The sequence below is a fragment of the Electrophorus electricus genome, chromosome 26 (genome assembly GCF_013358815.1).
Source record: "Electrophorus electricus isolate fEleEle1 chromosome 26, fEleEle1.pri, whole genome shotgun sequence".
Classification (NCBI taxonomy): domain Eukaryota; kingdom Metazoa; phylum Chordata; class Actinopteri; order Gymnotiformes; family Gymnotidae; genus Electrophorus; species Electrophorus electricus.
The window spans coordinates 760,143-777,491 of NC_049560.1; the positions used below are offsets into that span (position 1 = coordinate 760,143).

Genomic DNA, 17,349 nt, shown 5'->3' on the forward strand with positions numbered 1-17,349 from the left:
CTTTTATGTGTTTAAAAAATTCAAACTCATTTATTGCCAGACAAATGCGGGTGTTTACTGTATTGTTTATGGTTCAATTTGTTTAGATCCATAAAATAAATCTGCATGATATTTTGATTATGAATGTTTGCAACTAATTAAAAAAACAAAAATGAATCAGGGGAAGGATGTATAAATGTGGCATTTGAAGTTTGGAGATTGCAGTCATGCTGTAGGCCTTATTTTTCATCCAGCCCGTCCCGTGCCAGCTCATTTTCACTGGATCACAACCAGTGAGATTCCTATTGCTGTTCAGTGACTGTAACTTCAATATAGTTCACTAATGGTTAGACAGTTACCACTCGGAAATTGCTGGGTTGGGTTCTGTGGTCATGCCTTACTGAAATGTACTCATCTCCTGCAGAGAGAGAGAAAAAACTATTGTTTTGAGTACAAACTACCACCTCGGTTGAAAACACGGGACTGTTTAGTTTGCAGCATAATGTTTTTCTTGACTTTCTGCTGCTCAGAAACACAGGACATGGATGACCTGTTTTAGGAACAGTAGGTCAGTGATGAGCAAGAGATACTTTACAGCACTTAGGGAACATTAATTATCTCAATAATTTGTGCTGGTAGAAGTCATTTCCACAGCAGAACTATTTCGATAACAGTTGCTGTTTTTTTTTTAATTGTAGTTCAACAAATTTGCCTGTTTTGTTCTGTGAGTCAGACTTAATTCAAACTTTCTCTTGGCCAGCAGAGGTTCCTAGTACATTTTTCAGCAGTTGTATCAGCTGTGGGGACAGCTGTGATGTATTAGCTGACATATTTATAAATGCAGCCCACTGGAACAGATCCAGTGAAGGTTTCCCCTGTGATACAGCTGGGGCATTGATTAGTCTCTCCCCTCAATTCAGTGTGCCATATGCTTGTAGAGCATGGATACATGGCTAGATTAACATAGGACTGAGCCTAGGGCCTCGCTTCAACGGGTTATAAACCTTTTTTTTTCCATGAGATAGCACATGTGCAAAAATATCAAGTTTGTTTACTATTAGATTCTTGTTTTTTAGCCTTTCATCAGATAGGACAAAATTTTAAATGAAGGCAGTAAATTTGAGAGTGGGGATTGTAAAGTAAAACTGCAAAAAGCTCAGACTAAGGAGGAATTAAGGCTTTCATTAAGGAATGAATTCCTACATTCATTATGTATTTCAGAAGCAGTCAAGCAATTGTCATTTTGAGTGATCATATGATAGGCTATAATCCTGTTCTGACTGTTCTTTTGTCTGTTTATTTATTTTCCTGTTGCAAGCTTATTAGAGTAAGTGCACTATATTATTGCTTCATCTTGGCTGATTCTTTATGCTTTCATTGTATATTGCATATTTAAAATAATTTTAACGGGGCATGGGTGTGTATAATCCCATAGTTATAAACTCAGAATGTTAAGTTAAATCATAAGTAAGAGCAAAAAGTTAATGTGCAAATGCACATGTACACATTTTCAAACAAGTGTGCATGCAGGTACATACACACACGCGCGCGCACACACACACACACACACACACACACACACACACACACACACACACACACACACACACACACACACACACACACACACACACACAGAGGTCTGTCCATGTTCTACTCACCGCTCACTGGCCAATGAGAGGCAGGGTTTCCCCACACACCCACTGACCGTTTCCGAAATGTGAAGTGTGATCGTTATGACGTTCTCTTACCAGCAGCCGAGGCTGAACTGTTCACTGTGGCTTTGAACGCGCACAACTGCTGCTGCGAAGCCTTGGATTTATTTTTGGTTGGCCAGGCTGTGCCAAGATCAATTTAACAAACAACGACTGTGTATCTAAGAACAAGAACAAAAAATAACCATTGTGTTATAGTAAACTCATATTCATTACACAGCAATGCTTGTGATTATATTTTTTCTTACTTGACTTAAATGTACTACGCAAAATGAAAAAAACGTTTTTCAAGCTTGCAACAGCAATTAGCATATAGCCTGTTAAATAAAATACTAGACGTTTTGTATCTTGTGGCTTAAGACACTAATGTATATCTTATGCTATGATTCGATTAATACAACATCTTACGCGCATTGTAGATGTGCATGTAAATGATTATGTTAATAAATACGTGAATTTCTATCGAATTGATTACTTTTTGTTTGTTTATTTGTTTTTAAAAAGCACAATACAACACATATTGGAGAGCAGATTTGCCATGTGTCTGACTGGTTATTGTGTTTAACAACAAACAAATGACTGACAATAACTTCCAGAGACGTTCGCAAGCACGCGATATCCGCTCTGTTTTTAATCATTTCAAAGAACACGCGACTACGAATCAGAACGAGTGCTCGCAGGAAGGGGGGGGGGGGGGCTCCGAGTTTTGTGGAATATTCCCCGCCCATCTCCCCGAGTTCTGGCCAATAGAATATGAGTGATTTGCATGAGGTCGCCTTGAAGAATAAAGACGCGCTGGTAGCGGCAACTGTTTCAAAGTGGCAAACGTTCCTTTTACAATTGCGGTGTCACGTTAAGTCTACTTACCACCGCATCGCCGTGGAAATTAATTGGACTAAACTGCAACATAAAAGTTACGCATATTAATTTATTTATTCCTAAGTATTAAGTGCTCAAACATAACTTGGTCACGCCATGGGAAGTAAAAGCGTTGCTTTCCTCATCATTTGGATGTATTTGGCGAGGATTTCCACGGGTTTTGTAGCTACAGCTGAGCCAGCAACCACTGAAAATACTTTCAGTAAGTACTCATTTTAGTTTTTCACCACAAAATATTTAACGTGGTTTCTGTGCGCTATTAAAAAGTTGCACTCTACTCTTTCAAGCTCTTTCAAACTCTACGGCAATCTCTGCACTGCCGTAATGTAAACAGAAAATTAACGTAAAGTGGCCAAATTAAAGCCTGGTGCTCCCTCTGAATGGGCTAATTTCGGATGGAACAAAGATGATTCACTGTATTGCAACTGCTCTTTGCAGATCGTTTGGAATTCTGAATGACTGTCATAAGTAGAAGAGTTGGAAAAAGTGCCAAGAGTTGGGAAAAAGTTATAAAACTGTACTTTTTCATGTAGTGATTATTTGTAATGGTGTTTCTGTATTTTTTAGTCATTGTCTTGACATTCTTAAGTTTAAGTACGGAGTCTTAACTATAAGAAATAATACACAGTGACACTCCCTGTACAAACCATGTTTGATTCCTGCTTCTTGTATACAACCATCTTTTTCTCCATTTCTTTCACATTTTAAATATTATTTTGATTTAGAGAAGGCTTGCAGGTCGACAGCCCAAAAACTCTCCAAGTCCAAGGCTGCTCCCTAATAAGCATCGTTAGGTGGCATTGCCGAGCCGTAAATGCATTTTCATTCTAAAAATGGTTACTTTCACCACATTCCAAATTTAAGTCGTGTGGTAATAAAATTAATGTTTATATATATATATATATATATATATATATATATATATATATATATATATATATATATATATATATATATATATATATATAAAAATATATAAATTTTATTTATTTATTTATTTTATTTTAAGAATTGGGTTTTATGTCTCATGAGGAAGAATTGTGTACTTTAAAAAAAAATGGTTAGTAATGTAATGCTTCAAGTGTGTGTTGGAGCAATAATGTTTTTTTTAAAGTGTTATCTACAACTTTCCTGTTATCGATGTGTATTTGCACAGGTAACATCACTGCAAACTCTACAGACAGGATGGATGACTTCAGTGACATTGAATCCAGATTTGCTCTAAGAAGCAACAATGAACCCGATGATGATTTGTGTTACATAATTCCTGGACAGCCGCAAACCATTGTAGAGTGTAATTTCAATCCTGACACCAAGACTTTCATAGTGATTCATGGATGGACGGTTAGTGCTAATCCACAGTGACCAAAAAATTCAGACATTCTCATTCATGACGTGTAGACCGCTCAAAGCGGTCAAATCACAGTTCTTGAACAGAATAAAATGTGTATGATGCACAAGGACATACAAACCATTGGTATATATCAACAGGGCTAAACGATGGCCTGATCATCTTAATCTGTGCGCAGGTCACCGGAATGTACGAAAGCTGGGTATCCAAACTGGTGACAGCGCTGTATGAAAGGGAGCCATCAGCTAATGTCCTTGTAGTTGACTGGCTTGTACGAGCCCAGCAGCACTACCCGACATCAGCGGCCTACACCAAACTCGTGGGGAGGGACGTGGCGAAGTTTGTCAACTGGTTACAGGTCTTTTGGAAATCTGAACATATGCATTTCAACAGAGGTGTAAACACATCTCAATGGCTCATTTTGATCCTCATATGAATATGCCTACCTACAAAGGCATGCTTTATGTAAACTGAATTTAAAGATTTAGATGTAAAGTATTCTTAACTATGTAGATATCGTTTTATATTAACAGTTGTTCATGTGGGGAAAACAGAATTTAAAATCAATGTATGTCATATGTTGTCTATCCATGTCTGGTAGGCTGAACTTGAGTACCCATGGGAGAAGCTGCATCTCCTAGGCTACAGCCTGGGTGCACATGTAGCAGGCATTGCAGGACTCCTTACTAAAGACAAAGTCAACAGGATCACAGGTGAACACAGCCATGGCCTTAACATACATTCAAACTGTTTTCTTCAAACTGCCTTTTTATCAATTTAGTCAATTAGTGTTATAAATTCAAGCTATAAGGATTTGGACCTTTATAGGTATATAATGTCTACAGGTAGACATGTTAATACTGCCACATTCATTATGACTATTACATGTTTAGTGAAACTGATTGTGACACAAGCACTAATTCTGTTTCTTTTTCACCTTTGGCCACATGCAGGCTTGGACCCGGCTGGACCGAGCTTCGAGTATGCAGACGCCCAAAGTACGCTGTCCCCTGATGACGCCCTGTTTGTGGATGTGCTCCACACCAACACTCGCGGCTCCCCAGACCGTAGCATTGGGATCCAGAGGCCCGTGGGCCACATCGACTTCTACCCCAACGGAGGAACCTTTCAGCCTGGATGTGATCTGCAGAACACCATGATGATGGTAGCCACCACAGGCTTGAGAAGTGAGTTGCCCTCCTTTTGCAGCTTTGCTGGTTATTTACAAGCACCTTTACTCAGGAGCTGGCAATCAACACAAAGAATACAAAAAATGTGTCATTTTTAAATTAAGCCAAATACTCTCTGTAGTGGCTAACCATTAATAGAAACAGCAGTTTGGCACTGTTAGCATTATTTGCTATTTCTTCAATACCAACACGATGCTGAAACGTCCTGCAGACATGGATCAGATTGTGAAGTGCTCCCATGAGCGCTCCATCCACCTCTTCATCGACTCGCTGATCAATTCGGAGCAGGAGAGCATGGGCTACCGCTGCAGCTCCAAGGAGACCTTCAACAAGGGTGTCTGCCTGAGCTGCCGCAAAAACCGCTGCAACAAGGTGGGCTACGGTGTGAACAAGGTGCGCAGCCGCAGGAGCAGCAGGATGTACATGAAGACCAGGGACATGATGCCTTTCAAAGGTGAAAGGGCAGAGGGGGAAGGGTCGTTCTGTTTCGGAAGTGGCGAATATGTAGTGGGTGAAGGGCGGGGGGGGTGTCTTTTGTGAGACTTTTGTCTATTTTTGATCATTCACAATGGACCTCCAAATGTCTGATGCAGGATTTGGGGGTAGAAAATAGACACAGGAAGGGGCCCACAGCTAGAAAGCTGGAAAGATTTGTTTTGCGAGTGTGTGTTTATTATTTTTTTTGCATGTGACTAGCTGTAAAAAAAACAAAAAAACAAACAAAAAAACCCCAAACAAAAAAAAAACAAAACACCTTAACAAATAAATCTGCTAGGTTGCGACCAAAGTTCAGTCTTGAATGAACAAGTTTGTTATTGGCTCTCTACCCTCACATGTGCACCGTTTTATCGTGTGCTTTAATGTTACATTAAAAAAGTTACGAAAATGAAAATTATACTCAGTTGAAACTAACATTTTAAATTAATTGAAAGTAGTATTAATAAATTGTTCATGATCCTTTCTACACAGAGTTCTTTGGAAATAGATGAATCTGTGCCACTCCAGATAGCTATATGTCAGGAAAAGTTTATTTTCAAGATCATTCTTTTCTCTTAATTGAAGGTGTTTCTCTCTCTTTTCAGACTGTCACCATTGCCAGAAATCTCTTCTAACTATAATCTTGATCTTCTTACAGTTTTCCATTACCAAGTAAAAGTCCATTTCTTTGGCAAGACCAAGATAAGCTACAATGACCAACCCATGAAGATTTCCCTATATGGCTACTCTGGAGAGAAGGAAAATATTCCCTATGTCATGTAAGAATTTTTTTAACCTAAGGTCAGGTAAACATCATTGAATGTCCACAACAATGGCACTCATTAAGAGACTTCCCTATTGTTTCTGAGGACAAGCGTTTCCACTGTTTTAACGTTGGCCTCGGGGGGGCTTCTGCAGGCCGTCTCTGAACACCAACACCACTGTGTCCTTTCTGCTGACCACGGATGTGGACATTGGGGAACTGCTGATGGTGAAGCTGGTTTGGGAGAAGGACATGCTCATCAGCTGGCCATGGTGGAGCGCAGACACTCTCCACATCCGCAAACTACGCATTAAGTCTGGGGAAACCCAGTCCAGGTAATCTAAAGGGGGGAGTCCTTTTTTTTGTTTTTTTACAATGTACTTAGGGTTTGACCTCAATTCAGGTATAATATTTTAGGCCATTAATGTATGTGTCCTGTTACAGAGTGATCTTTGTGGCCAAAGACGGTGAGTTCTCCTACCTCACCCGTGGAGGAGATGCAGCAGTGTTTGTGAAAGACAAAGAGGCCCAGTCAAGCCACAAAAGTGAAAGGTAACATCAATTCCTGACTACCTAACTCCCAAAATGACATTTGTCTTTCATATATGTTCCCTTTATGTCTATATATGTGTGTGTCTGTGTGTGTGTGTGTGTGTGTGTGTTTAACTGTATGCTTGCATTGACGCTGACAGATTACACAAGCTGAGGATGCAAGGCAGCTCCTTTACAAAGAGCTCCAAGGAGTGATTCAGTTTCTCTGGAACCCGAGAGGAAGTTGCTGGGAACTAGACCAGTAGAGACTGCCAGTTTCAGTATGTTCTGATTCCAAAGGGGGTCACTAAATAGTAGCAATCATCTCTCCAGAAAACCCCTTGTCTGCAAGTATGACCTGCAAGGACCTGTACGCTTAATAAGTTCTAACTGCCGAGCAGTTTGAACCGAGAAGCCACTTCTAACACCACTCAGTATTTTATTTTCTCAAAATTCAGTGACTGATCAGAAGTCACTGGAGCATAGTGCATAGAATCGGAACGATCTGGAAAATACTAACATCTCTTTCGCAAGTCTTGCCCCTAATGCCAACACTCTGATTTTAATGGCTGAATCACATGAGACAGAAAAGAAGGATTCGATCCTGATCACTTCTCATTGGCTATGAAATATTATTTTTTCAAATGAAAGATAGAAGTCTTTTATTTTTATGCAATATTTACATGTACTTATATGTAAGTAAACTGTTACACTGTTATAACTGTAGTGAATTTCTGTCTGCTTTGGTCAAGCCAAGGCACATTTAAATAAACCGTGTGCTATATGCGCGAGAGGGAAAGTGAGTGTCCCGCTGAGCTGTACTTAGCTGACAGGGATTTTGTGATTCGTCATAGTTGTATCGTGACCCCTGCAAGGTGTCCGACAAGCTCTGTGGTGAGGCCCTCTACTTTCAGCCAATGCATCTCCACTGATAAATAATTCACTACATCTGATGACTTACTTGGCTACAAAGCTGTAAGATGTCAAATGCCGAGTGTTCTCCAGGCACCCTGACGCACTTGACATTGCTGTATGAAGGCAGTTTGTAATGCTGTGATGGCAGGCTTTGCAAATAGTGGTCATATTGAGGTATTTAGGGGGTAAGACCCACTGCTGTATTGGGGGCTGGTTACGAGTACAATGAAAGAAAAACAGAATTTACACTAAACATGGCATATTCAAGTTTCGATCTAGTTTTTTTTTTTTTTCTGAGCAGGTTTCTGTTTCAGAAACTGGAACACCTTACAACTAGATATTTTTTATTGTGCCGTTAGTTTCACTGAGAAATAGTCTAAGTGTACTACCAAACAGTTCCACTAAAACCTATATGTTAATTAACACTTTAGTAGCTAGTTCGAATCTTCCCAGGGACAGTTGCAGCTCTGTTTGTTGATGGTGCAAGTCTGTTTCTCCTGTAGAAGGATAGTTGTCTGATTTTTGCTACAGTTTTAAAAATGGAATCACAAAGGATTGATTGCTAACTACCAAATTACATGACCAAATACTTTCTCAACTAAATTTACATATGGAAATTATGCATGTAAATATTTTTACTTGGTTTATATCTTGAAATTTACACTTTTTTATTTTACATTTGGTTGTTGTCTTTTGCACCGATCACTTTATTGGTTTAACCCCCTTTGATGAATTCAGCGCTTAAAGCTATTTGTTAAGGAGTTCATCATTTTGATATTTTATTTTTCAAGTACAGCAGACAAAATTGCTCGAGGTTTTGACTGATTCTGTTTTAAACAATGGAATTTTGTGAATTCACGGACTAAAGTATGACATTGAGTGCTGGGCCTTTAGTCTAATCTTTTACTGTTGCTTTAAAAGATAAACTATGAAACAATAAGGGTATTATTGGTATTGTATTCATGTCAAAGACAGATTAAACTCTTCAGAGATATGTTTATAGTTTTTAATGATACATCCAGGGCTTGGTTGGTTTATCTTTTTGTTAAAGTAGCCAAGAGAACTTTTTTTGAGGAAAGACTAGAAATATACATGCTCTCCAATCCCTTATAGAAATCCCCTTCAGGAATGACTGTCCCACATAAGGACCATAAATACAAAAAAAATATTTATTGATTGTGTATATTTGTACATTAGGCTTGTATTATGCCATGCTTGTCTCATCCTCTTTACAAGTGACATACATATCTTTATTTTTAGAAACAAATGAGTATGATTGATACACTCTGCTTGGAGGAATCAATCTCATTATTCTTTGCATCACCTTCATTAGATTAATACGCAATGCACTGTATAAATATTTATACTTTATTAAACAGAGGATATTACATATCAACAGTGTGTAAGCTGCATTTATTTCATGAATCAGTTTATAACAGTATTGGGGGGAAAAAATTAACCATTCAGCTTTTCTTTCTTAATGATGTTCTTTCTTTTCTTTCTTAATGTTTCAACAAAAATAGAATCTGAAAGCAAAAGAATAATCCATGCTATGAACAAATAGAATGAAAACAATAATAGTAAAATCATTACCAATGACCAAAAAGCACTACCTTTAAAAAGTTTTCCACTTTTTGTGAATTTGAAGAGTGAAGTTAAATGCCATTTGAAATGCATGAAGAAGTATGTAGATAATGCTTAAAACATTTGAAATAATGACACTGACATTAAAATGGTAGGCAGTAGGCTGGTATTAGCTGGTATTTTTCAAATTCTGAAGAAAAGAACTATATAAATTTGTTGTATTTGGCTCAGAGTTCTTTCCATAAAGGTTTAGGCAATTTTGTATTTCAACAGAAGTAGGACATCATCATAAAACAGGACAAGCATTTGAAGAAGGCCACAGACCGATGTGTGACAGGCCATGTCTTTGTGGTGATGCTAAAGCAGAATTATACACATCCCATGCCCATTTAAACCATGTCACATTTGTTTAAGCTGAAGAAAATAAAAGATGCATGTATCCATATTTAATTGATTTCATGAGTTTGTCATTTACATTTGAAGGGTTTTTTAATTGCATAAATTACAATATTGTTGGGATATTTGGTACCTCAAAAAGATAGAAATACACAATTGGAAAGCACATACAGTGTTGCAACATTTGTTATTCATTTTTACAATTATTCAGTTATGTTCTCGGACCAAGGAATACTAGAGGTGATTCCAGGCCAAACACGCAGATATGAATTTCCCTGTAGGTCTAAACTAAATGGAATTCCCGGAAAGCCAGTGAACAGAGGATTTCAGTGTTAGCCTCAGATGCTGCCAAGGCTCATATGCTTGGTCTAAAACAAAACCTCCCTAAGGACAACTTCCACTGGCAGCATGAACTCCTATATGATTGTATGCAAACAAAAGCATCATCACCTCACAACATCTCGTCCAATCAAAAGAGTCAACTGTGCTCACTGGGAACACAATGGGACTCACATGTAACTTACCTAGAACCTGTTTTTCAAACTCGGTGTTGCTTTTCAAGGAAAAGAGGAAACTCACTCTGGGAATGGAAATGCTTTGCTTCATCAAGTGGAAATTCTGCATGGTGTATAGACTTCCACCTTGGAGACCATTTCCCTGACTCCTCCCTGTGTAGTACCCAAGGATTGGCTCTTGCGGACACATGGCAATAGAGACATGGAGGGTGTCAAAGAAAAAAACAACAACATCAGTTCTGCTTCAGTTCCATTAACTGTAAAACTTTCAAGTTCCAGATTTCAAACCCTGAGGTCAGTAACACCACTTCAAGTTGCACTGGGTCTCACTCAAGCCAGATAACAGCAGGGAAGCACAGACGGGTCAAGAGGGTGTTCTACCCTTTCCACGTGGAGCGTGTGATTAATCACTCTTCTTGCGGCACGTTATTGCTTCGGCAAGATAGACTGCCAGCTCACCAGTACTAATGACGTCACAGGTTCACACGAGGACCCCTTACACCAGCGAGTTCTTTCCAAGTTATTCTTCGAAAAGCAGCCTGAACCTCTTGAGAGGTTATTTAATCACATTATGATGTTTACTAAAAACAAATCCGACGAGTAGGGCTATGGAGAAAACAAACACTCGAGCAAGACAGATCTATGTTTAATTAATAAACTGATGAATAAATTAATGAATCGTTCTAAACTCTGTGATCATATGCGGGGAGATCACTACGTAGAAGATTTGTCTGGCTGGCTCTACAGTTCTGCATTTGCAAATAACTGATCAGAGTTTGACGTTTGTGGGTGTGTGGGGGTGTTGATATGTGTGTAGCTACACGACTAAAGGAATATATCCCAGACACCTGTCTAACTTGTTATGACTGAAAACAGAATGATGTAAAAGAAATTATGTAGTAATATATCACTGAGACCATAACTAACCTAAAAAAATCAGCATCAGGCTTTAACTACTATAACAAATTCTGTACCTTCTCTGACTTATAAAACTTACATATTTCACCTTTTACACAGACGCAAGACCAACTCCGCCCATACAGATCCTAATCCTAAAAATTCAGACAAAGCGGGCAAATCTGACTTCAGATCGGCATAAAACCCCCCACTTTACTAACGCGTGAGGGCGTGCCCCACCCGCCGTGACACTGGCTCATTCGATCTGCTCCGCGTGGTGTCCTGTAGGAACGCAACTCCGCGCTGTCTGCGTAAGCCGTCATCGAATCGTATCGGGGATTCTCAAACACGGTCCTTTAATTCCAACTTTTAGGCAACTCCCAGCCTGCGTTTGAAGAAATCATAAATAAATACAAGATTCCTAGAAATAAGACATGAAAATTTGGCCAATCAATTACCTCTTCTTACTCATATCAGGCTTCACCGTCATTTGCGTCACATCAGTGGAGGAAGAGCTTTCCGATACGTTTCATGGTAAGTTTAGATGAATGAAAGTGTCGATCGTTATGTATGTGGGAAAAACCTTTTTTTTTTTTTTTGTATCAGTACGGTTGAATCATGAATTGCAAAACTCAAGCCTGTAACTGTATGCAACATATTATTTGCAGAGACGCATAACATGCAAACAAGTTTAATCCGACAGATCTTTAATAATTAATTAATTTAATTCTAGTCGCTGAGCCTGTATACCCACTGAACTAAACTAACAGAACTCCGTTTATTCGAGCTGATTCAGATCAGTGCAGCTTCTGAGAGGGCAATTTCTAAATAAGGCAAATGTGATGCGAATTTTATACAATTGCAAAGTTGGTAATGACGTTATGTCAGACTTGAGACGCAGGACAAAAAAATTCTCACAGCGACCTGATGGCATACTTCCAACAGTCAGATGAAAACTAGACTATTAGTGGCTGCTCAATAATTGTAACTGCAATGTCTTGTTCTGCCCTGTCTCCGCAAATAATCGCTGTTTTCAAAATGACAAATTGGATAAATTTCAGCATTGTACTGTGTTTTATAGTTTCATTCAAATGTCTTTCATTAATTTTTAAAACTCATTTCACAGTTAATTTCTTGGAGCCTTTAAAGAACCTGTCTCCCCAGAGGGTCAAAGTCCGCGGCGTCCATGCTAAGTTTTCACTGAGAAAACCAGCTTTGCCAGACGATGACATGTGTTATATTGTGCCTGGCAAAGAAGAGTCCTTGGGCAAGTGCAGTTTCAACACTACTGCCAAAACATTTCTGGTGATACATGGCTGGACGGTAAATTCGCGTTTTACTTTAAATAAATTAAATAAACTCTCTCTATATATAGCAGCACAGAACTGATTATAATTTTCCCTTTGTTAGGTGAGTGGGCTGTTTGAGAGCTGGGTTGCCAAGCTGGTAGCAGCACTGTATAGCCGAGAGAAAGATGCCAATGTAATAGTGGTAGACTGGCTGAACACAGCCCAGAATCACTATGCTTTGGCTGCTCAGAGCACACAGAAAGTGGGGCAAGAGGTTGCACACTTCATAGACTGGATAGAGGTTTGTATCAGTAAAGCCCAGCACAAACTTTCTAAACAGGCATTGCATCACAAGGCCCTGAATGTGAACATTATTTGTATTCATGTAACAGATGTTCTTGTGCTGTTTGAAGAATAAATTCAGTAATATTCAATAATACATATCACACTGAGTTTTTGAAAGGATTCATAAGCTTCATAAGGGATTTTAGCAAGCTAGTGCTTGTGTAAGTGCCAACTAGGCAAACTGCAATAACCAACCACACGAAACCATAAGAGGTGTATTTATTTCTTCTTTTCTAAGTATTGTTTTAATTCCAGCAAGTCTTTTTGGACAAAATGTGTGAAAATGTTTAGGTGTGGGATGGCAATCTTAAAATTAAGGATTTAAAGGTTTTAAGGTTTTACAACTGCTTCAGGTACCGACCTCTCCTAGCTGAAGCAGGGTGCTCATTTCACCAGTGAAAAGTCAGAAGGGTGGAAATTCAGAGTTTGAATGATTTAATCATTGCAGAGTTCATACTTAAAATGATTTTTTTTATGGCAATGTCTATGACTAAAGGAGATGACCAACATTCCCCTGGACAAGCTTCATCTGATTGGCTACAATCTTGGCGCCCATGTTGCTGGGTTTGCAGGCAGTTATGCCAATAACAAGGTCGGCAGGATAACAGGTAGATGTTCTGCTCAGCTTGCTAGTCAGTGGGAAAGGTCACGATCCCACACAGGTGCAGTAAGTGTGATTGATCTCTGCAGGTCTCGATCCAGCAGGACCGGATTTTGAAGGGGTCCATGCCCACCAGCGACTCTCTCCCGATGACGCTGTTTTTGTGGATGTCCTCCACACTTTTTCACGGGGATCCCTGGGACTCAGCATTGGGATTGAGCAGCCTGTTGGCCATGTGGACATCTACCCGAATGGAGGGAGCTTCCAGCCTGGCTGTAATCTGCAAGGAGCCCTCAAGAAGGTGGCTAATTTGGGATTACTTGGTGAGGATCCTGTGTGGAAAAAATGCGTTAATGCAAAAGAAACTTGGACCGATTGAGGGGGGGGGTGCATGATGACTGGATGGGTAACACTGGAGTAACAAAATCTACTATCTATAGTATTTGTAAAGACCTGATGGATAAGTAACTGTTTCAGATGGTGTGTATAGTGTATGTAATGATATCTGTATACTATGCAATCACTTTGACTAATGCCATATATACCATGTATACCCTATAAATCCTCATTAATAAAGGTCTCATTTATCCCTATTGATACATAAAAACAGTAATGAGGGAAGTATAATTAGGAATAAAGAATCATTACTCAGATTGGGAGAAACAATGTCCATTAGTGTCTTCTTGTATGAGTCATGAATATACATGTTCTCCCATTGCCATCAGCAATGAACGAGGCCATCAGGTGTGAACACGAGAGGTCCGTCCACTTATTCATTGACTCTCTGCTGAACGAAGAGGAAGCCAGCAAGGCCTACAGGTGTGCAAGCAGCGACATGTTCAACCGCGGGATGTGCCTCAAGTGCCGCAAGGACCGCTGCAACACCGTGGGCTACGACGCCAGGAGGATCCGCAGAGCTCGCAGCATCAAGATGTTCACCAAAACCCGAGCTGCCATGCCATTTAGAGGTCTGCACTGCAGGTCGAACAGTGAAGCCTGTCGTTTAGCCATGGTGCGGTTTCTTCTTGTGTGTTGCATTAAACTTGGGACATGCTTGTCTGTGATCGTTTGTTTGCACAGTTCATCACTATCAGCTAAAGATTCGATTCCAAGTGCAGACAAACCAGTCGGAAACGGAACCTACTATCACAGTCTCGCTCTACGGCACAAATGGCAGCGTGACAAATTTCCAACTTGATGTGTAAGTAGCTGTAATATTTGGCAATCTGGACAATATCGAGCATTTATAGAAAATTCACTCTTGGGAGATCCATTAGATATATATCTCCTGAAATCAACAATCCTGTCACTTAGTTGCCTCTGTGTTTTTTTTGTTTTGTTTTTTTTTAGCAGAAAGGGAAAAATTACCCCCAACAAGACACATTCCTTCCTCTTGGTTACAGAGGAGGATATTGGTGACCTTCAGATGATGAAGATGAGAATGGAAGACTCCAGTAGGCGCCCTGTTTCTTCACTGATCAGTACGGCTTGGTCCTGGTGGAATGGAGATTCTAGCTGCTCTGAAATTAAAGCCAAGAAAATTAGCATCCGGACTGGGGAAACACAAAAAAAGTAGGCATTCATTTACTCAAATTTGCACAAAAACAAATTGAGTAGGAGGATTTCTTTGCTTGGCTAACAATCAAAAGGAGGTATGGTTTGGAAGCTTTTTGTAACATGTGGTGACCCGAGTGCCGCAGGGCGAGAGGCAGGACGCACAGACTCCACGGACTGGGACAAACATTTATTTACATTTAACATGAAACACTAACGGCACTCACAAGAATCACTCACGATTGATACAAACGAGAAACGATTAACAGTAAACATGTACGGTGAACACTAATACAATGAACATTCACACGTTATGTCGACAGTAACCAACACCCTGCCCTCTTTGCCACGGGTTTATATACATTTAGACAGACGAGGTGCAGGTGTGTGCAGGTGTGGTTACAAACAAACAGCCCTCCCACTGTACATGGCAGGCCCAATCACCTGACTCAGGGGAGGTGAGCGTTCCGTGACTTTGGACCTTGTTTAAATATTTAAACTCTCAGGTGTTTGTGATGAGATTAGAGCCTTGAAATTGTACAGAACAGCACTGCACATAACCTGCAGCGAGGCTTCTCTGAATCTGCCATGCCAATTCACACTAACATTAAAGTAGAAGTACTACAGCCTGTACTGTTCTATACTGCATCGTTTTGTTTTTGAACATGAGAAACTCATATCTTTGTATTGTGTTGGCTAAAAATATTCGCTTGTTTGTTTTTGGTTTTTTGTCAGGATGATGTTTTGTTTGAAAGAGTCCAAAAAAGCAAGCTTGTCTCCTGAAGTGACATTTGTGAAATGCACAGCCTGGGGAAAATCGTGCAGGAGGTAATGTTCCTCACACACGCTTTTAGATTATTTTATTCATCCAAATGTTCTATTGCTAAAACTTCTTGTCGTTGTTTGGTACTTCTACAGACATAACTTTAATGGTTAATGAAAAGGCAAGCTGCACATAGAGAAAACTCAACTGACAACGCACTTAATAATTTATACTGAAATATATTGCTTATATATATTATATATACTGATATTTATACTGGTATATTTATTTTCTCTTTCAAAATTCACATTTCCAATAGCATAAGTGTTTGTATATGTACAAATTCTGTATCACTATGAAATTTTTTTATTTTTATTTTTTACTAGCACTGCCATTGTAAGACAATGATCCTGTAACATACAGGAACCGTAGCTGATGTATAGATTAAAAGGTACGAGCTTCTGTGCTGGAGAGTCAGTGGGTACCTTACCATGAGATGGTAATAGGCTTCTCCTTAAACTTGACAAACCCACTCATGATCAGAAATGTATTAACAGAACCTTTCATCATCTGACCACTACGGGCATGATTTACTGAAATATTTAGCATATCCAGAAGTGTTTTGCAAGGGTGTGGATTCAAAACTCCTTCTCCTGAAGTCCTGAACAAAGTTTAGCTCCACAAACCCAGTCCATCTTACTGTAATCCAGTATAATGACATGAGTGGAATATGAATATTCACACTAGGTTAGAGTATGATAGATGATTTGGGATGGAAGGTTCTATAAGGCTGGAAATCTCCAGGAGTATGCCTGATCAATAAACCTCACACTCCAGTCTTCGGCAATGTTGGTTCATTTGTGCGAGATTTCTTTTTTTCACACATGAAAAACAGAAAATCTGAACTTAAGTAGCTTAAAGGATTTATACGCAAGTTCAGTGAGGCTTTCTGAATTCCTGAATATAATAACGGAAATATATTGTTTTACTTTAAATTGGAATACACTGTATCTGTAGATCAATCATAAACCCAAAGATGATTTGCATATTTTTATAAGTTTTGCATGGCTTCTTTTTCTTTCTTTATCTTATTGATTCATGGCTAAAGGTAATATTGCAGTGCTGTGTGTAGAGTGGAGGTTTCTTAACACTAACTTGGGCAACACTTTAAAAAAAAATCAGTATGCCATTAGATTTATTTAACCCAAAATAAATAGCATTAAACATTATGCAAAATAGGTAAATAATTTCAAATTGATTGACCGATGAGAGGACTTTGAGCATCAGAAGCACTTAAACTTTGTTACTCAGTCCCTACATTAAAGAAAAAGAATTAGCTGATTTAAATTATTCACTTAAAGCTCTGTTAACTTGGACACAAACAGACTGGGTCACATTGGCTCTGCACTGGGTGCTGACCTCTCTTGTCTGCGTGCTTTAGGATGGGTGCTCACTCTGCTTTAGTTCCAGGCTGAAGAACAAATGATGTTTTGCACTTTAGATGATTGTCAATGATTGTTAATTACATTTTTCTGCAATGTAAATGTGGGCATGTTTGTAATGAATAAAGCATGTGAAATTGTGAAAAACCTTAACTTTCATGTA

The 17,349-nt window shown here is 39.1% G+C and overlaps 2 protein-coding genes across 5 annotated transcripts; both read left to right on the forward strand.

Annotated features, from left to right (window-relative positions):
- The first annotated feature begins 2,520 nt into the window (after positions 1 to 2,520).
- lpl (lipoprotein lipase) lies at positions 2,521 to 9,196 on the forward strand. The gene is made up of 10 exons (XM_027005472.2): positions 2,521 to 2,775; positions 3,730 to 3,917; positions 4,103 to 4,282; positions 4,526 to 4,637; positions 4,878 to 5,111; positions 5,326 to 5,568; positions 6,250 to 6,370; positions 6,510 to 6,689; positions 6,799 to 6,906; positions 7,047 to 9,196. The coding sequence occupies exons 1-10, from the start codon at positions 2,670 to 2,672 to the stop codon at positions 7,099 to 7,101; spliced, it is 1,527 nt and encodes a 508-aa protein (XP_026861273.2). The 5' UTR covers positions 2,521 to 2,669; the 3' UTR covers positions 7,102 to 9,196.
- A 2,236-nt stretch (positions 9,197 to 11,432) lies between these two features.
- On the forward strand, positions 11,433 to 17,333 carry LOC113574524 (lipoprotein lipase). 4 transcript variants are annotated; one of them, XM_027005513.2, is made up of 11 exons: positions 11,433 to 11,726; positions 12,319 to 12,515; positions 12,603 to 12,782; positions 13,323 to 13,434; positions 13,517 to 13,750; positions 14,153 to 14,395; positions 14,508 to 14,628; positions 14,778 to 14,999; positions 15,350 to 15,439; positions 15,717 to 15,809; positions 15,900 to 17,333. In XM_027005513.2, the coding sequence occupies exons 1-11, from the start codon at positions 11,627 to 11,629 to the stop codon at positions 15,916 to 15,918; spliced, it is 1,611 nt and encodes a 536-aa protein (XP_026861314.2). In that variant the 5' UTR covers positions 11,433 to 11,626; the 3' UTR covers positions 15,919 to 17,333. The 4 variants fall into 4 exon arrangements, with proteins under 4 accessions (XP_026861314.2, XP_026861315.2, XP_026861316.2 ...); XM_027005514.2 differs by having other exon boundaries at positions 14,781 to 14,999; XM_027005515.2 differs by lacking the exon at positions 15,350 to 15,439.
- Positions 17,334 to 17,349: the final 16 nt, after the last annotated feature.

What these genes read in the sequence shown, in the direction of transcription:
- lpl (XM_027005472.2), top strand. Translation starts at nt 2,670, where the DNA reads ATGGGAAGTAAAAGCGTTGCTTTCCTCATCATTTGGATGTATTTGGCG. An exon ending in TAGTGATTCATGGATGGACG is followed by an intron (nt 3,918 to 4,102) that starts GTTAGTGCTAAT and finishes ATCTGTGCGCAG; the next exon opens with GTCACCGGAATGTACGAAAG. An exon ending in AGCCACCACAGGCTTGAGAA is followed by an intron (nt 5,112 to 5,325) that starts GTGAGTTGCCCT and finishes AACGTCCTGCAG; the next exon opens with ACATGGATCAGATTGTGAAG.
- LOC113574524 (XM_027005513.2), top strand. Translation starts at nt 11,627, where the DNA reads ATGAAAATTTGGCCAATCAATTACCTCTTCTTACTCATATCAGGCTTC. An exon ending in GGCTAATTTGGGATTACTTG is followed by an intron (nt 13,751 to 14,152) that starts GTGAGGATCCTG and finishes CATTGCCATCAG; the next exon opens with CAATGAACGAGGCCATCAGG. An exon ending in AATCACCTGACTCAGGGGAG is followed by an intron (nt 15,440 to 15,716) that starts GTGAGCGTTCCG and finishes GTTTTTTGTCAG; the next exon opens with GATGATGTTTTGTTTGAAAG.